Raw genomic sequence first — 24,889 nt, 5'->3', positions numbered from 1 at the left:
AATGTGCAAACTCCACACAGAAAGTCACCAAAGGGTGGAATTGAGACAGCGGTGTTAACCAGAGCCACTGTGCTCTATATTATGCGAATTCAGCTGCAAGCATTTTTTTTAAAGAAAGGAAACTTACCATTGTCACAGGATGCGAGTGCTTTCAATTTTCTATCAGCTTTGAAAACTTTATCCATATCTGCCTTCACAAGGGCAAGGTGATGGCAATGGTGTGAGACTGGTTCGTATTCAGCAGCTTGCCATGCAAAAAAAAAACGGCACTTTCAAGGCTTTTTTCCCTAGGGGCATAACAGAAAGACAGGAACATGAAAAAATCCTGAAATCTTTCTCCAATTTCAATCTCAGGGGGACCATCCATTCATCAAAATCCATAACCATTTGATTCACGTTAAATCAACTATAACACTAATTTCCAAAGCTTTGAAAACTCAATGTCCTGTTTTTCGAAGATGTCTGCATGTTCCATGTAAAATCATGTATTTTCCACTGCCTGCCAGGCTAATCATTTGCTCACTATGATCTCTGACTCACTCTCTCGCCCTCTTTGATTTCTGTAATACCCGCCATCCCTACCCTCAGCTACCTCTGCTCATATGCTCGAGGCTTCTCCAATTTTCTGACGTTCATGCTAATGCTTTAAGATCCTTGCACTGAATGTCAGCAATTTTTTCCAGAAGCCTCAATGACTACTGCCCAGCGGCTCTTCCATCCATATTTATGACTATGAAGTGTTTTGAGAGGTTGGTCATGGGTCACATCAACTCCAGCCTCCCACATTCCCTTGATCCACTGCAATTCACCTGCTAATGCAGCAGAGCCATGGTAGATGCCCTCTCCTTGGCTTTACACACATCTCTGGAATGTCCAGATAACAAGCTCCTACTTATTGACCACATCTCCACCTTCAACACCCTAATTCCAAACAAAAACATCTCCAAGATTGAGAGTAGGATCAATTTCTTATATTTTTATGCCAATTATATGGCTGAATTAATTAAGTCGATTTAATTTTCAAACAAGTCTAGGTTCCTTTTTATTTTATCAGAGTCCAAATGTAAATTTATTCACATTAAAATTATTTGTTTGTTGAAGCATCCATCTAAGTTCTTCTGACACTTACAAAACATGATGAAGCGAGGACACCCAACATGCTGTCTCTATGATAACACGGGGTCGAACTGAATGAGCACAGCAGGCCGAGCAGCATCAGAGGAGTCAGAAAGCTGACGTTTTTGGTCTAGATCTTTCGTCAGAAAATGGACGCTAAAGAATCTGAGATAAAAGGTGTCGAGCTGGATGATGCTGCTTGGCTTGTTGTGTTCATCCAGCTCTACACTTTGTTATCTCAGATTCCCCAGCATCGGCAGTTCCCGCTATCTATGTGGGCCTCCTCCTATGTGGGCGCTCCAGTTTCCTCCCACAGTCCAAAGATGTGCAGGCTAGGTGGATTGGCCATGCTAAATTGCCCGTAGTTTTCAGGGGTGTGTGGGTTAGAGGGGGATGGGTCTGGCTGGGATGCTTCAACGGGCGGTGTGGACTTACTGGGCTGAAGGGCCTGTTTCCACGCTGCAGGTAATCTCATCTCTGAGCATGTGCCTCTGCCTCAGTTCTGTCACAATTGCATTGAGACTTACCCTTCGTATCGGCCCTCGAATAATGCGGCACTTCCTCAAGACTGACCATACAGAATTGAGTCGCTGCCTCAGCATTGACTGCTTGACAACGAGCCACTGGTTCTGAATAGAGCTGCAATACCTCAGTCCTGACCCTCCATTCATGGGGCATGCCTTGAATTCTGACACCTGCATAATGAGGCACTGCCTCTTACAGCAATGCACTCCCTCAGTTTTGACCCACTCAGTACTGAAGATCTAACAGTGCTTCAAAAAAATCAGTGTTGATCCTATGAGAATGAGGCAGGCAGTCAGTGCTGAGTCTCTGATAGAGCTGCATAAAGCTCATTCCTGATGAGTTAAACATGTGCATACCCTCAATTCTGACACTGAGGCACTGCCTCAGAATGGACCATCTGACAATGATGCAATACCTCAGTTCTGACCCTCTGACAGTTCTGCAACACCTCAATCTGCACCCTTCAATCAGTAGGCACTCCCTCAATTATGAGCCCTTTTTGGGTTCGTTCTGTGGCAATACCTCATTGCTGCAGTGTCAGTGCTGAGAGCGGGCCTTTTCATTCACTCATCAGTACCTAAGGCACTGGCTAATTGTCAGCAGCTCAGTTCTGAGGCAACGTCTCTTTGACAGAGTGTCAGCACCAAGGCAGACCCTCACTGTAATGGTGTCAGAATTAAAAGATTGTCATTTAGAGGGTCTAAGAAGTGGTGTTTCAGATCAGTCAGAGGGTCTATACTGAGGCATTTCAGATCAGTCAGAGGGTGCCTCATTTTAATGCAGTAAGACTTGACAGAATGCCTCATTGTCAGAGGGTCAGAACCAAGTCAGTGCCTCATTATCAGACACAGTCCAAAGAGAGGGCCTTGATGTCAGTAGCTCTGTTATAAGGTGATACCTCATTGAAGGATCATTCTTGAGTGTGTGCCGCATTGTTCGTGGGTCAGTACGGAAGGAGTGCCTCAAAACTGAAGAGAGCCACGTAATTAGAGATTTGGTGCTGAGGTCAGTGCCTCATTGTTACACGGTTAGTTCTGAAGCAGGCTCACATTGCTAGAGGGTTAGTTCTGAGTGAGTATATTAGTTGCACACAGTAAATACTGAGTCAGTACCTCAATGCATTGGGTTCAGAGTTGATGGAGTACAACATGATCAGAAGTTCAGTCCTGAACGATTGCAGCTCTGTCAGAGGGTCAGAACTGAGGGGGCAGTGCTTTACTGTCAGTGGATCAGTTCTGACACAGTACCTCATTGCTGGAGGGTCAGATCTGAATGAGTACCACATTGTCAGAAGGCCAGTACTCAGTCAGTGCCTCAAACAGAGAGTACCCATGCCAATAAACAGTAAATTAAATCTTAAAACACAGAGGATCCTGCAAACAAACGCTAAAACAGAGAGCCTCCTGGAAATAAACTCAAAAACACAGAATGCTCTGCAAATAAACTCAAAAACGCAGATGGCACTGTAAATAAGACACAGAGCTCATTGTTTAAAAAAAACCCTGAAACAAAGATCCAACTGAAACAAAACCATGAAATGAAGATCCTCCTGTAAATAAATGCTAAAACCCAGAGCTCACTGGAAATAAATCCTAAACTACACTGCTCACTGTAAATAAACCCTAAAGCAGAGAGCCTTCTGTAAATAAACCTTAGAATACAGCCTTTCTATGTAAACCTTAAATCACAGAGCTCTTTGTAAATAACGCAAAAACACAGGCCTCAATGTAAATAAACTCTAAAACAGAGTCCCCCCACCCCGACGGTGTAGAAGCACTGCAACACAGAGCCCCCTGTAAATAAGCCATAAAGCACAGATCTACCCTGCAAATTAAGTCAAAAACATACAGGACACTGTAAAACACAGAGCCCCCTACAATTGTACACTCAAATACTCAGACCCCTTTAAAATGAACTCTAACACACATCCCCCAGGAAGTAGACAGGAAACGACAGGGCTGAATAAAGCCGAAAACACAGCGCACCTCTTCATGCACCCGAATACTGAGCCGACCTGTGAACTATCTGTAAGACAGGGCCCTTCACAAATAAACCCTAAAAGACAGAGCTCGCGATAAATAAAGAGCGCCCTGTAAATAAACTCTAAAACACTGAGTAAAAACCCAAAGAACTGCGGATGTTGCAAATCAGAAAACAAATACAAAGTTGCTGCAAAAGCTCAGCAGGTCAGGCAGCATTTGTCAGCTGAAAAACAGAGCTAACCGGTTCCGGTTCGGTGACCCTTCCACAGAACCTCCCTCAGTTCTGCTGGGCTTTTCCAGAAACTTTGTTTTTGTTCCTGATTTGCAGCATCCGCAGTTATTTCAGTTTTCAATTCACCAGGCAGTCAGTAACATCAAATGGTTGTGTATCACATATTTACCAGTCAGACTCAAACACGCCGTACTCGTTCGCTCACGTGGTCTGAGAGAACAAGGTGTTGAGCCGGATGAACACAGCAGGCCAAGCAGCAGGAAGGCTGACGGTTCGCGCCCAGACCCTTCTTCAGAAAAGTGGTCACTTGTTAATCTTGTAATCTTTGCCCCTGAATATCCTGTGGTCTGCCCTGTTTACTCATATCGGTTAGCACTTAACAAGGCTTCCGGAGGCTGGCTGGTGTGTCTTTAGTGATACAGGGCCAATCGCCTTCAAATATCCTTCTGTGTGGTTTTTGTGTGACATTATATCATAAGCCTCTTTCCTGTTGCACTAAAGGTCCTCTTGACCGATGAACCCACAGCGCTCCATGTGACCACTATCGCGCTCTCATTCATTCATTCATAACTTTACTGACCACTCACTCGGGTCCTCTGTTTACTTGTACCGCATTTCATTCATTCATTCATAAAATTGCGATCTTGCCATACTTGTCACTCATAAAGGGAGACTATAAATTAAAATGTTCCTTCCACGCATTACTGCCTTTTCACAGTTTGAACTCGTGTTGCTGACAGTGTCCAAACCTGTGTCTACATCAGAGTCAATCCCTGACTATGTGTTAATTTTCTAATCTATTCAGAACAATATCTTCCCATCCATCGTGTCACCCGAAACTATGAATAATTATAATATTAATCAGCCCTCAACAAACGTCTCCCAGGACTTGAATAGCTGGCGGGACATCAAACAAGTTTCTGCTTTACCTGTTTCTCTGTTAGATACATATTGACTAGGGCCCGCGATCACTTTCAGAAAGTTCCTACTCTCTCTCAAAACAGCTCTTCCGTGAAATTGAGCGAGAAGAATGAGAAGGTCGGCAAGAGTGAAATCTCAAGTCCCGGCCGCGGTAATCAGGCCACTGACCTTTCTGCTGTCATCAACTGATTGTCAGCCCAATCAAATCACATCGGGTTGATAATCTTTCTGGTGTCGTCGAATTTTTAAAAAATAAAAAGGATCCACACCAGTCATTGCCCTATTTCAAATACCTCAGTCCTGTCCCTGTAATAGCCCTCAATCCTGACCCGATTGGCCGTCAGACAACACTGCACGTCTACGGTACTGACCCTCTGACCATGAGGTACTCTCACAATGAGATGTTATTGTAGAACATCCCATTGATTTCTACACTTCTACAAATTAAAGTCTTTCATCTGCCTACGCACAGGGATGCAGGCACTGCCCTGAAGCTTCCTGCCCAGCTAGGAATTCAGTGTAAAACTTTTGTAACTCTTTGTCTTCCCACACATCGGTATGCAGACACTGTCTTAAGCTTCCTGACTGAATACAATTAGAATTAAACTGTGTCAAATAGGGTTCGGTGGGGAACATTTGTAAAGGTGTGAAACTTCTAAAGCATGCAATTTCTGTCGCTGACAAAGGGGCCAGGGCACTGAATTTGTGATTTCAAGTTGCCAGTGTGTCTGGCTGGCTAGAACAATCTGTCCGGATAACTACTTGAAATCGCCTCATGCCATCAGCAGCCACTTCAAGAGCAATCGATACGATATCCTGTGAAAATGGGAACTGCAGATGCTGGAGAATCCAAGATAATAAAATGCGAGGCTGGACGAACACAGCAAGTCCAGCAGCATCCTGAGATGTGCTGTGTTCATCCAGCCTCACATTTTATTATCTTCGGGACTATATCCTGGTCTTTTATGTTCTTGACATAATAATTGTTTGGTATCCTGTCTTTGTCTGTTGTAGTAATTATTTTAGGTATCATGTCATTGTAAAATGTGTAATTATTTTATGTATCATGTATTTTGTAAAGTATGAAGAGCGGGGACTGTCCGCTGCTCGGGGAGAATTACCTGCGAGACTCTGCGCTCTGTGCCGGGTTAAGTACTGTGATTCTCCACAGCTTGTACTTGCTTGGTAATAAAAGGATTCGTGTTTTTCTAAACAGGTCAGTGTCTTGTTATTGCAACAAATCCGTGAGGGTCTCCGAAAACGAACATGACAACAGTACTGATTCTCTGACAGTGAGGTCCTCCATCAGTACTGACCCTCTGACAATGAAGTGCTCCCTCAGTACTGACCCTCTGACAGTGAGGTTCTCCCTCAGTACTGACCCTCTGACAGTGAGGTTCTCCCTCAGTACTGATTCTCTGACAGTGAGGTACTGCCTCGGTACTGACCCTCTGACAGTGAGGTACTCCCTCAGTACTGACCATCTGACAGTGAGGTACTCCCTCAGTACTGATTCTCTGACAGTGAGGTACTCCCTCAGTACTGACCGTCTGACAGTGAGGTACTCCCTCAGTACTGATTCTCTGACAGTGAGGTACCCCCTCAGTACTGACCCTCTGACAGTGAGGTGCTCTCTCACTCCAGTACTCTCACAGTGCTGCAATAACCATCATCCAATGGTACTCCCTCAAATCTGACTCTTTGACAAAGAGGCCCTGCCTCAGAACTGACTTGCTGACTGAGGTACTAACTCAATCCGACTAATTCGCAGTGCTGCAGTGGGAGCTGTGTTTTTTCATGTTGATTTACAGTGGGCCTTCTGTTTTAGGCTTTATTAACTGGATGTCCTGTGTTTTGGGGTTTGTTTGCAGTCGCCTCTGCGAGTTTATTTGCAGGAGGCTTAGTTGAAGGGAGGATTTGCTGGGGGCACTGTGTTTCAGGATTTATTTTCTTGGAGCTCTATGTTTTACACTTTATTTACAGGGACTCTGGCTTTTATGGTTTCTTTTACATTTTAGTTCCTGAATGACCCTTCTTAGGATTTATTTAAAGGGGTGTCTATGCTTGAGAGCATATTTACAGGGTTAACAAGGTGTAGAGCTAGATAAACACAGCAGGCCAAGCAGCAGCAAAGGAGCAGGAAGGCTGGCGTTTTGGGCGAGACCCTTCTTCAGAAATGGTAGGGGGAGGGGGATCTGAAATAAATAGGGAGAGGGGGGAGGCAGACAGAAAATGGATAGAGGAGAAGATCGTTGGAGAGGAGACAGACAAGCCAAAGAGGCAGGGATGGAGCCAGGAAAAGGTGAATGTAGGTGGGAGTTAGGGAGGAGACAGGTCAGTCCAGGGAGGATGGACAGGCCAAGGGGGCAGGATGAGGTTAGTAGGTAGGAGATGGGGCTGGGTTTTGAGGTGGGAGGAATGACAGGTTAGGGACCCTGTACCCCACTGGTGTCAATGTGGACTTGACAAACTTCAAAATCTCCCCTCCCCTGACCGCATTCCAAAACCAGCCCAGCTGGTCCCTGCCTCCCTAACCTGTCCTTCCTCCCACCTATCCCGTCCTCCCACTTAATTTCTCCTCTATCCGTCTTCTATCGGCCTCTCCTCTCTCCCTATTTATTTCACAACACCCTTCCCCTCCCCCATTTCTGAAGAAGGCTCTCGGCCCGAAACGTCAGCTTTCCTGCTCCTCTGGTGCTGCTTTTCCTGCTGCGTTCATCCAGCTCTTCACCTTGTGACCACAGTCACAATGATCTTTAACTGTAAACTAATCTGTCATATAATTTGATCTGTTAAGGTTACAATGGTTCCCGTGCCTCCTATGGAATACACAAATGCTCTCCCTCAGCTCTGTCTCTGGGAATGCAAAGCTGCTTTCTTCCACGCTACCCTCAGAGATAACACCAGCTTTAAACCTAAGCCTAGCCTCAGCCCTAATGTTCACACTTGCATAAACATGAAGCCTAGCCTCAGCCCTAAATCTTATTTACTGGGGGCTGTGCGTTTATGGTTATGTACTTTATGTACTTGAGCTCTGTGCTTTAGGTTTTATCTAATGTGGGTTCCGTGTTTAATAAGAACCAAAAGAACTGTGGATGCTGTAAATCAGGAACAAAAACAAAGTTGCTGGAAAAGCTCAGCAGGTCTGGCAGCATCTGTGGAGGAGAAAAACGAGTTAACTTTTCAGGTCCAGCAACCCTTCCTCAGAATGGAAGGGTACCCAGGCTCGAAAAGTTAACTCATTTTACTCCTCCACAGATGCTGCCAGACCTGCTGAGCTTTTCCAGCAACTTTGTTTCTGTGTTTAATAGTTTATTTACAGAAGCTTCTGTGTTCTAGGTTTTATTTACAGGAGGTTCTGTGTTTTCGGGCTTTTTACAAGGCACTCTGTGTTTTAGGAAAATTTACGAGCGGCTCTTTGCTCTGAGTTTCTTTTTTACAGTGATCTCCGTGTTTTCGGGAATATTTACAGTGAGCTTGTTTACAGAGGGCACTGTGTTTTAGGGTTTATTTACAGCTAGCTTTGTGTTAGGGTTTATTTACAGGGAGCTCTCTGATTGAGGGTTTGTCGGTAGTGAGATCTGTGTTTAGGGTTTATTTACAGTGAGATCTGTGTTTTTAGAGTTTATTCACAGGGTTTTCTGTATTTCATGGTTTATTTACAGGGTTTTCTGTGTCTTTGGGTTTGTTTACAGTGATCTGTGTTTTAGGGTTTATTTACAGTGAACTCAGCGTTACAGGGCTTATCTTCAGGGCCCTCTCTATTTTGGGCTGATTTACACGGTACTCTGTGATTTAGGGCATATTTACCGGAAACTCTGTGTTTTAGGGTGAACATAGATATTCGAGGGTCAGTATGGAGGGAGTGCCAGGCATCAGCCCTCACCCTAACCTTCACCATCGGCCTAACCCTAACCAGAACAGGAAAGAGCCTAAGGGGCCAAATTGTGGGTACGCACCCTTCAATGGAAGGAGAGGGGCACCTTCTTCCCCCTCTCCCCCAACTCGACCTACATCCCCACCCCCACACCCTATCCCATCCCCCATCCCAAAACCCTATTCACACTCCCCCTCTACTTTTTATTCTAAAGAGGAATCCAAAATTAGCGGTGTGCACCCATAATCCCTATTTCTGGGGGCACGGGGGTGCTAGATAACCCCCAGATTAGGGTTGCGCCAAAATAAATGCAGCCTCTGGCACCCTCTCGCCGTGCCCCCCCACCCCGCAACCTGACCTTTATGATAAGAGGGTGGGTGCCTTCCGCCTTTAAAGGGTTCGTTTGTAGGGAGGGCGGGGATGGGGAACCGATGCTGCCTTTCGGGGACCGAGCCGGCAGATCGCAGCAAAGATGAGCACCACCACGGGCGGGCCGCCAGGGGGCTACAGTCAGAAGAAACATCGCATGGGCCCAAACTGTGCCTGCCTTTTTGTAGGTTGCGTGGAACAGTCCCTCTTCCGTAGTTACACTGGCCCTAAACCCACCTCTTCCTCAATAACATTAACAACTGTATCGGCGCCGCCTCGTGCTCCCACCAGGAGCTTGAACATTTCATCCACTTCACCAACACCTTCCACTCCAACCAGAAGTTAGAAGTATTTCTAATACCTGTTCACCTGGACTATTTCTAATACCTGTCTCACCTTCCTGGACCTCTCTGTTTCCATCTCCGGCAACCACCTAGAAACTGATATCTATTTCACCGACTCCCACAGCTACCCAGAATACATCTCCTCCCACCCACCTTCCTGCAAAAATAACACCCCCTGTTCTCAATTCCTTCACCTCCACCACACCTGCTCCCAGGATGAGGCATTCCACTCCAAGACATCTCAGATTTCCTAATATTTCAAGGACCACAAATCCTCCCCCCGACCCCCAGAGTGGTCGAGAACGCCCTTGACCGCGTCTCCCACATTTCCCGTAATTCGTGTCCCCTCTCCGCAATAACAACCAAAACACAATCCCCCTCATCCTCACGTACCACGCCACCAACCTCCGGATCTAACGTATCATCCTCCAACCATCATCTGCAATCCAACTCCACCAAAGACATATCTCCCTCCCCACCCTTATCTGCTTTCTGGAGGGACCACTGTCTCTGTGACTGCCTTGTCTGCTCCGCACTCCCCTCCAGCCCCAATACACCTGGCACGTTTTTCCCTGCAACTGCAAGAAGTGCTACACCTGCCCCCACACCACTCCCCTCACTCCCCATCCCAGGCCCTAAGAACACTTTCCACCTCAAGCAGATGTTCACTTGCACATCTGCCAATGTGGTCTCCTGCATCCACTGCTCGCGTTGTGGCATCCTCTCCATTGGGGAAACCAAGTGGAGGCTTGGGGACCGCTTTGCAGAATACCTACACTTAGTTCGCACTGAACAACTGCGCCTCCCAGTCGCGAACTGTTTCAACACGCCCTCCCATTCCTCAGACGACATGTCCATCTTGAGCCTCCTGCAGTGCCACAACGATGTCACCCGAAGGTTGCAGGAACAGCATCTCATATTCCGCTTGGGAACCCTGCGGCCCAATGGTGTCAATGTGGGCTTCATAAGCTTCAAAATCTCTCCTCCCCCACCGCATCCCAAAACCAGCCCAGCTCGCCCTTGCCTCCCTACCCTTGTCCTTCCTCCTACCTCAAGCCCCAACCTCCGTCCCCTACCGACTAACCTCATCCCGCTCCCTTGACCTGTCCATCCTCCCTGGACTGACCCAGCTCCTTCCTACATCCCCATCTACACTCACCTTTACTGGCTCCATCCCCACCTCTTTGACCTGTCTGTCTCCTCTCCACCTACCTTCTCCTCTATGCATCTTCTATCCGTCTCCCCCTCTCTCCCTCGTTATCTCAGAACCTCCTTCCCCTTCCCAATTTCTGAAGAAGCATCTAGGCCTGAAACATCAATCTTCCTGCTCCTCTGATGCTTGACCTGCTGTGTTCATCCACCTCTACACCTTGTTATCTCAGATTCTCCAGCATCTGCTGTTCCTACTATCTCTGCTAATGCAGAAAACTTGTTTGATATCCTGCAAGCCATTCAAGCCCTGGGAGACTGTTGCTGAGGGCTGATTAATATTATGCTTCTTCAAATGATGACACGATGGTATTGTTCTAAATAGGTTAGAAAATTAACATGTACTCAGGGATAGACACTGATGTAGACACACGTTTTGCAGCTGTCAGCAAATAAAGCCGTGAGGATTAAAACTGTAAAAGGACTGTAAATGGGGTGGAAGGAGCATTTTAATTCAGTCTCCCTTTCATAGTGAAAGGTATGACAAGATGGCAATTTTATGAATGAAATGCGGTAATATTAAACAAGGTACGCCAGTCAGAGGTTAGTAAAGTTATGGATGAATGAGAGCGTGAGAGCACTAATATGCAGTGCTTGTGGGTACATTGGTAAAGAGGACCTTTTGTACAACAGTATAGTAAAGAGGCTTGCACCAGTAATTATTTACCAAAATTCACTGGAATCTGGGCTGGTTCCCGCAGATTGTAAACTTCCTTTTTAAACAGTGGTGTCACATTGGCTGTTTTCCAAAAAGCACATAACTATAGGCCAGTTAGCTTAATTTCGGTTGTTGGGAGAATGCGTGAATCCATCATTAAGGAAGATAACAGCAAGACAACTGGATATAAATTGTCTCATTGGGAACAGCCAGCATGGGTTCATGAAGGGGAGGTCATGTTTAATTAATTTGGTGGAATTCTTTGAGGACATACTTGCATGGTGGACAATGGGGAACCTGTGGATATCATGTATCTGGATTTCAAGAAGGCATTTGACTAGATGCCAAGGCTGCGACATGAGATAAAGTTGCATGACATTACAGGTAATGTATTGGCATGGACAGAGGATTGATTGACTAGCAGAAAACAAAGAGTAGGGGTAAATGGGTGTTTATCTGGTTGGCGGTCAGTGGCTAGTAGTGTGTCTCAGGGATCAGTGTTGGGACTGCAATTGTTTACAATTGATACAGATGATTTATAGTCGGGGATGAAGTGTGGTGTGTCAACATTTGCAGATGACACTAAGATGAGCGGTAGAGCAAAGTGTGCAGAAGAACTGAAGGCCTGCAGATGGTTATACAGTCTAAGTGAGTGGGCAATGGTCTGGCAGATGGAGTTCAATGTCAATAAATGTGAGGTCATCCATTTTGATAGGAATAACAACAAAGTAGGCTATGGTTCAAATGGTAAAAAAATTGCAGCATGTTACTGTGTAAAGTGACTTGGGTGTCGTTGTGCAGGAATCGCTCAAAGTAATATTGCAGCAGGTAATTATAAAGGCAAATAGAATTTTGTCTGTCATTGCTCGAAGGATGGAGTTTAAAAACAGGGAGGCTATGCTGCAGCTGTTTAGGGTCTTGATGAAGCTCCACCTGGACTACTGTGTGCAGTTTTGGTCTCCTGACTTGAGAAGGGATATACTCTCACTGGAGGGGGCACAGAGGAGACTGACTTGGTTGATTCTAGACTTGAGAGGGTTGGAATATGAGGAGAGACTGAGTTGGCTGGGATTATACTCATTGGAATTCAGAAGAATGAGGGGAGAGCTTATAGAAACATACAAGATTATGAAGGGAATAGATAAGGTGGAGACAGGGAGGTTGTTTCCACTGGCAGGTGAAACGAGGACGAGGCGGGTATAGCTCAAAATAAAAGGAAGCAGATGTCAGACTGAGGACAGGAGGAACTTCTTCACCCAAAGGGTTGTGAATCTGTGGAATACCCTGCCCAGTGAAGCAGTTGAAACTACCTCGCTGAATGTGTTTCAGGCAAGACCAGATCACGTTGTGAACATGAAAGGAATTCAGGTTTATGGTGAGCGAGTGGATGAGTGGAGCTGAGTCTCAAAAAGATCAGCCAGGATCTTATTGAACAGAGGGGCAGTCTCGAGGGGCCGGGTGGCCTACTCCTGCTAAGTTCTGATGTTTTTCTATTATAATGTTATAGAGCCTCACAGAAAAAGGAGATTTTAAAGCAATTGACCCTGCATGACTGAAGACGCGCCAGCCAGAGGTTCTGAGGAAGGATCACCTGACCCAAAACGTTAACTCTTTCTTTTCCCTCACAGATGCTGTCAGACTTGCTGACCTTTTCCAGCAACTTTGTATATTTTCCCTGATTTGAAGCATCCGCAGTTCTTCCGGTTTTTCCTGTGTGTTTTTGGTATTTATTTACAAGGGGCTCTTTCCTTACAGCCAGCTCTGTCTTTTAGGGTTTATTTGTAAGGGGCCCTGTTTTACGGATAATATCCAGGTCGGCTCGATGTTGGGGTGTATTGACAGGTGCTCTGTGCCTTCGGCTTTGTTTCGAAGGAGCCCGGTATTTCACCTTTTACTTCCTGGGGGATATGTGTTCGTGTTCGTTTAAAGGGGTCTCTGTATTTGAGCGTATAATTACAGGGGGTGAAGTTGATGTTGTAGAAGTTTGTTTAAACAGGACTCTGTGTTTTAGGGGTTATTTACAGTGAAGCCCGCTTTTTACGGATTATAGAAAGGTGTTTGAGGGCCTCTGTGCAGGCGGCTCCGTGTGTGAGGGCGAGGAGTGCGGCTGAAGCTTGGTTTAGTTTGGGCCTGAGGCTCTGGTGAATGCCGGATTGGGCGAGCGTGCGGTCTGAGCTTTTCCAGCAATTTTGTTTTTGTTCCTGAATTTACTGTGTCCACAGTTCCTTTTAGTTTTTCCTTTTTTTAGTGTTTATCTACAGGGGGCTCTGAATGTCAGGGTTTATACACTGGGGTTCCTGTGTTTTAGGCTTTATTTCACGGGTGCTGTTTGTTTTAGGAGGCTCTCTTCTTTCGTGTTCATTTACAGGGCCATCTGTGTTTGGGGTTTATTCACTGTGAGCTTCGTGTTTTAGGGGTTATTTAGTGGGCTCTGTGTGTTCCGACTCAGATACGGGGGCTCTGTTTTCGGGTTTAGTTGAAGGGGCCTTTTTTTTCAGGAGTTATTTACAGGGCGCTCTATGTTTTAGGGTTGGACATCAGCGACCATCTCACAATGATCACTCCCACAGATCTGACCCGCCGACAGTCCTGCAATCTGTTAGTCCTGAGCATCTAATCATGTCGCACTCCCATCAATTCTGACCCTCTGATAAAGAGGCACTTTCTCAGACCAACACAGTGACAATGCCACAATTCCTCACGACTGACAAAGTACGAACTTCTGACAGAGGTAATTCCTCAGTCTTGAGCCTCCAATAGAAATGCAGTACTTCCGTACTGACCTTCTGAATGGGTTGCTCACCATTAATTCTGAACCCGTTCCAATGAAGCTCCTCCTCTGTGTTCAGTCTCTCATAATAATGCACTCTGGCTGTCCTGATCCTCTGACAATGCTGCAATTATGTATGAATTATTATCTTGTATTATCAGTACAGGACTCCCTCAATGCTTCCTCCATTACACTGAGGTCTATCGTTTATATAGGCTCCAACAAACCTGCTCTTATTTAACGGGCCAGGCATTGCTTCGCTTGTACAGATTTTGTCAAGTCCTGCTGAAGTTTCTGGGAGGACTTTTTCTGACACCTCAGAATTGACCCCTGACAATGTTGCACTCCCCCCTCACTAATGACCGCACCTGAGCTGCAATACCTCGGGGCAAACCTCCAAATTATGCAGCACCCATGAATTCTAAGCCCCTAAAATGAGATACTGCCTCAGTATTGACCCTCTGTTACTAATGCACCAAGTCAGAACAACCCTCCAGCAATGTGATGCACATCTGCCAATGTGGTATACTGCATCCACTGTACCCGGTGCGGCTCCCTCGACATTGGGGAAACCAAGCGGTGGCTTGGGGACCGCTTTGCAGAACACCTCCGCTCAGTTCGCAACAAACAACTGCACCTCCCAGTCGCAAACCATTTCCACTCCCCCTCCCATTCTCTAGATGACATGTCCATCATGGGCCTCCTGCACTGCCACAATGATGCCACCCGAAGGTTGCAGGAACAGCAACTCATATTCCGCCTGGGAACCCTGCAGCCATATGGTATCAATGTGGACTTCACCAGTTTCAAAATCTCCCCTTCCCCGACTGCATCCCTAAACCAGCCCAGTTCGTCCCCTCCCCACACTGCACCACACAACCAGCCCAGCTCTTCCCCCCCCACCCACCCACCAACTGCATCCCAAAACCAGTCCAACCTGTCTCTGCCTCCCTAACCGGTTCTTCCTCTCACCCATCCCTTCCTCCCACCCCAAGCCGCACCCCCAGCTACCTATTAACCTCATCCCACCTCCTTGACCTGTCCGTCTTCCCTGGACTGACCTATCCCCTCCCTACCTCCCCACCTACACTCTCTCCACCTATCTTCTTTACTCTCCGTCTTCGGTCCGCCTCCCCCTCTCTCCCTATTTATTCCAGTTCCCTCTCCCCATCCCCCTCTCTGATGAAGGGTCTAGGCCCGAAACGTCAGCTTTTGTGCTCCTGAGATGCTGCTTGGCCTGCTGTGTTCATCCAGCCTCACATTTTATTATCTTGGAATTCTCCAGCATCTGCAGTTCCCATTATCTCCAGCAATGTGACCCTGCCCCAGAACTGACACTGAGAATGAGGCACTCCTTCAGCACTGCCTCTCTAATCAGACATTACATTGAGACATTCCTTGTGTACTGACCCTTTGAACAATCAGGCATTCCCTCAGGACTGACAGTCTGACGATTGTGCACTCCCTCAGTCCTGGACCTCTGATAATGAGGCACTCCCGTAGTACTGACCTCTCATAGACCTGTAACACCTCAGCCCTTATGCTCTGACAGTGTTTCAATGCCTCAATGCTGATCCCCTGACAATGAGGAGCTCCATCAGATTTGACCACCTGACAGAACTGCAATACCTCAGTATTGCCCCTGTAATCAAGTGGCACTCCCTCAATTCTGACCCGATCACAATGAGGCTCTGCCTCGGTACGGAGTGTCTGAAAATGATGAAATCGCTCAGCACAGACCCTGCGACAATGAGGCCCTCGCTCATTCTGACCATCTCACAATGCTGCAGTACATCATTACTGATTGTGTAATGTGTGGGTCTCTCGCAATTCTAACCCATTTTTCATGAGGCACTGCGTCAGTTTTGACGCTGTGACAATAAAACAGCCCCACTGTTCTGATACGCTGACAGTGATTCAATACCTCAGTACTGAACCTCTGACAATGAGTCAGTTCCTCAGAACTGCCCCCCTGACAATAAGGGAACCCGTCATACTGACCCACTGCTTCTGAGGCCCTCCCTCCACACTGACCTCCCAGTGCAAAACTATTTCAGTACTGGCCCTTGAAATGTGAGCAACTTCCTTAATTCTGTCCCCCTTAAATGGAGCACTCCCTCGGCATTGACCCTTTGACAATAACGCACTCCCACATTTCTGACCCTGTGACAATGAGGCACTCCCTAACCCCTGATGCTCAGACAGCGCTTCAATACCTCCGTACTGATACTCTGGCAATGAGGCACTCTGTCAGGACTGACCCCAGGATAGAAGTGTAATATGTCACAACTGACCTGATAATTGTTTAGCAGCCTCTCAGTCTGACCCCACTACAATGAGGCACTGGATCAGTGTGGACCGCCTCTGACAAATGCGCTCCATCAGAACGAAACCTCTCACAAAGAGGGACTGCCTCAAGACAATGCTGTGATTAGCCCTGAATCTCTGATCATGTGGCTCTGTCTCAGCTCTGTCACCATTACCTTGAGACTTACCCTCCGTAATGTTCCTCTAACAATGAGGCACTTCCTCAAGACTGACCATCCAGCATGGAGTCACTGCCTCAGCACTGACCACTTGACAATGAGACACTGGTTAAGAACTGACCTGCTCACAGAGCTGCAATACCTCAGTACTGACCCTCTCATCAAGGGACACTATCTGAATTCTGACACCTGCATAATGAGGCACTGACTCAGCGTTCACCCTCTGACAAACTCCTGACGACCCCCTGTAAAGACTGACAGTCTCCTTGGACGTCCTATAAATACTGACAGTCTCTCCTGGACTCACAATGAACACTGACACACTCCCCAGGGACTCTTTGTAAATAAACACACACACACACAGGGACACCCTGTAAATATTGACACACACACACAACCTGTGACACCTTGTAAATATTGACACACGACCTGGTAATCCCCTGTCAATACCAACAGAGTCCCCGGGGACACACTGTAAATATTGACACATCTGTGTGACCCCCTGGAAATACTGACAAAGCCCCTGAAATCACCTGTAAAACTGACACACTCCGTGGGACCCCCTGTAAATATTGACACAGTCCCAGCAAATCCTGAAAATACTGACAGTCCCTGGGACCCTCTGCAAAGACTGACGCATTTCCCGGGGCCCCCTTTAAATATTGAAAAATTCCCGCGATCTTCAGGGGTTCAGGGACTGTGTCAGTATTGACAGGGGCTCTTGGTGAGAGTGTCAGTATTTACAGGGTGTTCCGGGGAATTTGTAATTATTTACAGGTGCTCCCGGGAGTGTGTCAGTAGTTACAGGCGGTCCCATGGAGAGTCAGTATTGACAGGGCGTCTCAGGGATTGTGTCAGGATTGACAGGGAGACTTGGGGAGAGCGTCAGTAGTTACAGGGGGGCCCGTGGGCTTTGTTTTTTCAGCGGGTGTTAGGGAGAGCTACAGTATTTCAAGGTGGTCCCAGGGAGTGTGCCAGTGTTTACAGGGATTCCAGGGGTGTGTGTCAGTATGCACCGAGCCCCTAGAAATTCTGACACGCTCCGCAGGACTCCCTGTAAATACTGACATAGTACCTGAGAATCCCTGAAAATGCCACCACACTCCCAGGGACCCTCTGTAAACGCTGACACATTTCCCAGGGCCCGCTTTATACACTGAAAAATTCCCTCGGCCTCCTCTGTATACTGACACACATCCCCGGACCCTTGTACGTCTAGACACACTCTACACAACTAACCACAAATACTGGGATATCCCGTAAATACCGACACACACCTCACGACACACTGTAACTACTGTCACATTCCCTGGAATCCGCTGTAAATACTGAGAAACTCCCTGGGGCTGCATGTAAATACGGACACATTTCCCAGGGACCCCTCTAAACACGAACACATTCCCTGGGACTTCACCTGAACACTGACACATTCCACGGAACCCCCGGAAACACTGAGAAACTCCCAGGACCCCCTGGAAATAATTTCACAATCCCCATTCCCCCTGTAAATACCGATACACACGCCGGAACTCCCGTAAACACTGACACATTCCACCCCCGGATACCGATACTCTCCCTGGGACACCCTGCAAATACTGATGCAATCACCGGGACCCCTGTAAATTCTGTCACACTCCTCGGGAAGCCCTCTAAATACTGACATATTCCCTAGACACCCTTTAAATACTGGCAAAGTCCCAGAGAACCCCTGAAAATACTGCCACACTCCCCAGGACCCTTTGTAAATACTGATATATTCCCCGGGACCAGCTGCAAATATTGACACATTCCCTGTCCCCGCTATAAGTACTGAGAAACTCCCTGGGACTCCCTGTATATAATGACACATTTTCCAGGGTCCCCTCGAAACACTGACACATTCCCCAGGAGCTCCTCCAAATACTGACACACAGCCCCACACCCCTGTACAGACAAACTCCCTGCGACCCACTGTAAATCTTGACACACTCCCTGAGACCCCCTGGAAATACCGACACACCACCCCTCCCGGGACCGCCTGGAAATACCAAAACACTGTAGGGATTCTCTGATTCTATTCTATGATGCCCTTGTCCTGTGAATGAATAAATAAAGAAACCTGGTGAAGCCGCCAAACAGCATAGCCAGCAAGTGATAGACACAGCAAAGTGATCCCACCATCACTGGATCAAATCTGAGCTCTGCAGTCCTGCCACATCTCGTCATTTACTGTGGTGCACAATTAAACAACTGATTGGACGTGAAGACTCCACACATATCCCCATCCTCAATGATGGAAGAGCCCAGCACATCAGTGCAAAAGATAAGGCTGAAGTATTCATAGCAATCTTCAGCCAGAAGGGCCAAGTGGATGATTCATCTCGGGCTCCGCCAGCATCACAGATACCGGTCTTCAGTAAATTCAATTCACCCCACGTGATGTCAGGAAACACTTGGAGACACTGGATACTGCAAAGGTCACAGGCCCTGACAATATTCTGGCAATAATACTGAAGACTTGTGCTCCAGAACGTGCCGCTCCCCGTGCCAAGCTGTTGCAGTGCAGTTTCAACACTGGTATCTACCCGACAATGTGGAAAATTGCCCACGTATGTGCTGGATTGCAAACATAGGACAAATCCAACCTGGCCATATACTGCCCTATCAGGCTGCACTCAATCATCAGGAAAGTGATACAAGGTGTCAGCAACATTGTTATCAAGCAGCACCTGCTCAGCGACGGCCAGTTTGGGTTGTCAGGGCAGCTCAGCTCCTGACCTCATTACAGCCTTGGTTCAAACATGGACAATACAGCTGCATTCCAGAGAGGAAGTGAGAGCTCCAGCCCTTTACAACAAGACTACATTTGACCAAGTGTGGCATCAAGAAGCCCGAGCAAAACTGGACTCAATGGGTATAAGGGGACAAATTCTCCACTTGCTGGAGTCATACCTGGCACGCAGAAAAATGAATGATCTTATTGGAGGTCAGATATCTTAGCTCCAGGGGATCCCTGCAGGAGTTTCTCGGGGCAGTGTCCGATATAACCATCTTCAGCTGCTTCATCAATGAACTTGCGTTCATCATAAGGCCAGAAGTTGGGATGTTCCTGATGATTGCACAATGTTCAGCATCATTCATGATTCCTCAGATCCCAAAGCAGTCCTTGTCCAAATGCAACTAGATCTGGGCAATACCCAGGCTTGGTCAGACAAGTGGAAGTTACATTCACACCACAGAAATACCAGGCAATAACCGTCACCAACAAGAGACAACCCCCCCTTGACAAACAATTTGTTACATTCACTGCATCCCACACTGTCACCGTCGTGGGGGTGAGCTTTGAACAAAAACTGAACCAGACGCACCACATAAACACAGTGACTACAAGAGCAGGTCAGAGGTGAGGAATGCTGCGGCGACTAACCCACCTCCTGATTCCCCAGAACGTGTCCACTGTCTACAAGGCATAATTCAGGACTGTGATGGAACGCTCCCGATTTACCAGGATGGCTGCATCTGTAACAACATGCAAGAAGCTTGACTCCATCCAGGACAAAGCAGCCCAGTTGACTGGCACGATATCGACAATCATCCACTCCCTCCACCACCAATGATGAGCGGCCTCAGCAGCACTGTGTACGATCCACAAGATGCACGGCAGAAATTCGCCAAAGCTCCTCATGCAGTCCCTTCCAAACCCATGACAGCTTCCATCTCGAAGGACAAGGGCATAAAGTACACGGGAACACCTCCTTCAATCCCACTCCAAGCCACTCGTGATTCTGATTTAGAAATATATCCGGAATCCTTCACTGCGACTGTTCAAAAGATGGGAATTCCCTCCCTCATGGCACTGTGGGGGCAACCCACAGCAGGCGAACTGCAGCGGTTCGAGAAGGCAGCTCACCACCAACATCTCCAGGGCAATTAGGGATGGGCAATAAATGCTGGACCAGTCAGTGACACACACATCCAACAAATAATTGAAGAAACAAACTCTTATTAATTAGTGATTTTTCACAGTCTCACAGCCAGCCATGCCTCATATACACACATCTTAGTGACAATGTGGTGACCGTAACCAGACCCACAGTGAGCCTGGGCTCATCCACACTCCTCCCAGTCACATTTCTGATTTGAAAAATACACCTTTTTCACAAGAAATCTCTTTGTATATGTACAATGTCACAACTGCAGTTGCGTTCTGTCCAGCTGCATATCAAATAAACAAATAAAGCATTGGACTTTGGCTCCACCCAATGAACCAAAGACCTCTCTTAGACATACAACAAAAATATTTACATACATGTGAGACACGGGGAGGGTCCGATAACTGAATGGACCCTCATTTACCTTCAGCAGGAAAACCTCAGACAGTGGTCCTTCCCGACTGTGCCTCGGCAGCAGCAGCCCCATCGTCCCAGTTATGCCCCAAGCTTTCAGTGCATCCCAGTTATGCCTCGTGGACACACCACCTGGTTACTGACAGGGAGCCTGGCAGCATCTACACGCTTCCGCGTCATGATGCGGTGACTGGAAATGGTCTCACAGTGGCCCTGGCCTCATTCGCACAACTCACAGGAAGTCCTACTTGACTGTAAACGGTCTGACAATTGCCCTCACCTCATTGACACACCTCCAGTAATTATACAGGGACGCAAAACAGTCTCACACCGAGCATGGCCTTATTTACACTCCTCCCAGAAACTAAACAGTGATTGTAAACAGTATCACAGTGGGCCTGGCCTCATCTCCATGCTTCCGACTTACTATACGGTGACTGTGAACAGCCTCACAGCAAGTCTGTCCTCATCCGTGCACCTCCCAATAACTATATGCTGAAGGTAAACATTGAGCCTGGCCTCATCCACACACTTCCTGTAGCACAGGCCAACAGGCCACAGGCCAACAAGGCGCACATACACAATCTGACAGGATTCTCACCACCCGTCAATCTATGTTTTGTTGTTTGTTGGAAAGTTCTGATGATGAGACATTGTACCAAATGACTTTGTCAGTCTGCTCTGGGAACCACACAACAGGATCCAGCCTCTCCTTTTCCCACAGGGTCTCGAGCATGCTGCGTGCTGACCACTACCTGATGGACTGGCGGTCAGACGTTTGTTTCTTTGCAAATTTCACAACAAAGGACATATGTTATAGAACGGTCCAAATACTTGGAGCTTTCCGTGGCAGAGAGGCCAGTCCCTTCGTTCGCAACACTGGGATCAGGTCGTACCTCAGTACATAGTGACACTTGGTCTTTGCGTACTGAGAGTCTACACACAGCTTAATGCACAACAAGGTGGACATCAGGATGAGGGTGACATTGGGTACGTTCTTCCCCCACTTAGCCAGAGCTTAGTACATGGAGTTGTTTCAGACACGGTCTATCTTAGGCTTCCAGTAGGAATGGAAGATGGCTCGGATGAGGGAAACAGTGCAGTGTGGGTGATGGGCCAGAACTGTGCCATGCACAACAACAGAGAGAGTGCCTCACACCTGATGACCAGGATTTTACCCACAATGTGCACCTCCCAAGGCTTTCTGCACGCCCCAGGCTCTCTGAACTGTGTGCCCAGCACTTTTGGGTAATCTGCCCTGACGGTGAAGGGAATGAAGGATCATTCAGGCCAGATCCCAAAGGACATGGCCTCATTCTTGTCTCGATTTATCGTGGCTCCCGAGGCCAGTTTGAAAGGGTCACAGATGCTCATGAACCTGCGCACTGACACTGGGGCTGAGCAGAGTTTGGTGACATTGTTATCGGACAGGGACGCTTTGACCTGCAGGCCCGCTCTACCTGGAATAATCACACTTCTCAGGCTCACATCCTTACTGATGGACTCAGCAAAGGGCTCGATAGAGTGGGCAGCCCTGCCAGACCCTGGATCTGATGGGTAAGCTCTGTGATTCCCATACGCAGATTGAGACTGCGCTAATGATGTCGGTGTCGATCTGTCGGGCCCAATTGCAGATTCTCTCCCCAAAGCCCATTTTATAAAGCACATCCCACATGTTGGTCTGCAATATCCTGCCAAAGGCCTTCTCTTGGTCCAGGCTGATGAGGCAGGTATCCACCCCTCTGTTCTGCCTGCCGGTGATCGTATCCCGAGGAGCGCGAGGCTCTCAGAGATCGTCCTGTCCGCTGCAGCACAGGTTTGGTCAGGGTCAATCACCAATCGCAGAGCAGACCTGACCCAGTTACACATGACTGAGACAGGATTTTGTAGGCTACATTCGCCAATTATCTTGGTCGCTGATTTCTAACTTCCTCCCTCACTCCCTTCCACTTGCAGGTCAGGGTGATGATACCATTCCTCATGGATTCGCTCATAGTACCTGACAGAAGCATACTGTCGTACAGCTCCAGCAGGCCCTGGCCAATCAACTCCCAAAGACCTGAATACAGCTCGGCTGGAAAGGCATCACTTCCCAGAGTTTTATTCTTTTCTAAGGACTCGAAGGCCTTCACCAGCTCATCCAGAGATCATGGTCAGTCCAGGCTCTCCTGCTTGGTGTTGTCTAAGACCCCCAGGATCGAGGACAGGAATGTCTGGGTGTCATTGAGCTGGCTGTGGTCAGAGTGTCATACGGACTGGCTTAAAAGGATTTGCTGAGCTTCAGGATGTCAGATTGAGACAAACTTATCGAGCTATGTTCATCCTTCAGGCTGCTGAGCACAGAGCTCTCCTTTAGCATCTTCAAGAAGACGGAATGTGAACACATCTCGTTAGGTCACATGCAGCTTTAAAGGACACTGATTTGGCCTCCATTGGAATACTGGATCTAATTCCAGTCTCCCTGCTGTAGGAAGGATGTTGTGAAACCGGAAAGGGTTCAGAAAAGATTTACAAGGATGGTGACTGGGTTGGAGGGTTAAAGCTAAAGGACGAGGCTGAATAGACTGGGTCTATTTTCCCTGGAGCATCAAAGGCTGAGAGATGACCTGATCGAGATTAGGAACAGCATGAGAGGCATGGATAGGGTTTATAGACATTGTCTGTTCCCTGGGGTGGGAGAGTCCATAACTGGAGGGCATCGGTTTACAGTAACAGGGGAAAGATCTGAAAGGGATTTAAGGTACATTATTTTCATGCAGAGGGTGGTGTATGTATGAAATGAGCTGCTAGCGAGAGGACTGGAAGCTGGTACAATTTCAACATTTAAAAGCCATCTGGATGGGAAAATGAATAGGAAGAGTTTAGAGGGATATGGGCCAAATGCTGGCAAATGGGACTACATTTATTTAGGATATCGAGTCAGCATGAACACGTTGGACCAAACGGTCTGTTTCAGTGCTATCTGTCTCTGCCTGTTATTCTCTCTTGCTCCACAGTGCAGACCTGAACCGCAAGATTGTCTTGGGGGCCTCCAAGGCAGAGAGTGGGGCTTGCTGCCTCGACACCTCCTGGGGCTCCTCCGTGACATTGACCCGATTGTCTGTAGGAACAGTAGGTTTTGCACGGGTTTCTGGAGTTTGAACAGTTTTGCCCAACTCTCTCTCACCTTCTGAACACTTTTCAGGACAAAGAGCTTCTTGGAGTTCCCTTTGACTGCCTCCCACCAAGTGCAAAAAGGGTCTTCATCGTTCTCCAACCTGTGCGCTCTCTTTTGAGCTTCTTAATGATTTTTCTGGGGTCAACAGTTTCACATTCAGCTTCCATGTTCCCTTGCCAGCCCGCTGGTCATCCTGTAGGTGACAGTCAGCCAGCAGGAGGCAGTAGTCAGAGAAGAACACCGGCTTGACTTCAATGGATACGATCGAGGACGTGTGGGCGCAAACAGGAAATCTATCCAATGGGTGTATAGACCCATCTGGCTATGACCAGGCGTTTCTCCTCTATGCTCAGTCTGCAGGGGTGCTGAAGATGTTATGCAGCTTGGCAACTTTAACTGTTTCCATCAGAAATCTGGACGTCGAGTCTAGTTCACTGTCATACCCTCCATATTGTTCATTCGTGCCGATGATGCAGCTGAAGTCTCTGGCCAGAATGACTGGCCTGGACATCACCAGCAGCAGTGGAAGCAGGACGGCCAACCCCTCACTCTTTCACAGTGAGGTCTCCATGTTAATTACTCCGGGAAGCGTTTCTCTATGAGCCTGGCCTGATCTGCACATCTCCCAGGAACTATACGGTAACTGTAAACAGTGTTAAAGTGAACCCGATTGATTCACCCTCCTATCAGTAACTTGCCAATGATTACTGCCTGTTTCACAGTCAGTCTAGTCTGATCTTCTGTTCCTCTGAGTGAATCCTTTCTGTCCTCTTCCATTCAGCCCGTGCCTTTGCAACTACAGCCAGATTCCCCTTCAGACTGCATTTCATTCTCCTCCCTGTCTCGGTGCTGCCACATACATCACCTGTCTCTCCATTTCCCTCTGTAATAGTTCTTGTGAAACCCATCCCCCTCCCT

General features: G+C 47.6%; 1 protein-coding gene across 1 annotated transcript in view; it reads right to left on the bottom strand.

Annotated features, from left to right (window-relative positions):
* Positions 1-133: 133 nt before the first annotated feature.
* Positions 134-24,889, bottom strand: part of LOC132208461 (uncharacterized) — a 57,183-nt gene continuing 32,427 nt past the window's right edge. Inside the window, exon 4 of the mRNA XM_059644008.1 lies at positions 134-287. Coding sequence (XP_059499991.1) covers positions 273-287 — 15 coding nt within the window. The 3' untranslated portion in view covers positions 134-272. The remainder of the gene's footprint in view (positions 288-24,889) is intronic.

This window comes from Stegostoma tigrinum, unplaced genomic scaffold (assembly GCF_030684315.1).
Source record: "Stegostoma tigrinum isolate sSteTig4 unplaced genomic scaffold, sSteTig4.hap1 scaffold_405, whole genome shotgun sequence".
NCBI classification, from domain to species: Eukaryota; Metazoa; Chordata; class Chondrichthyes; order Orectolobiformes; family Stegostomatidae; genus Stegostoma; species Stegostoma tigrinum.
This window is presented reverse-complemented; position numbering and strand designations above follow the sequence as displayed.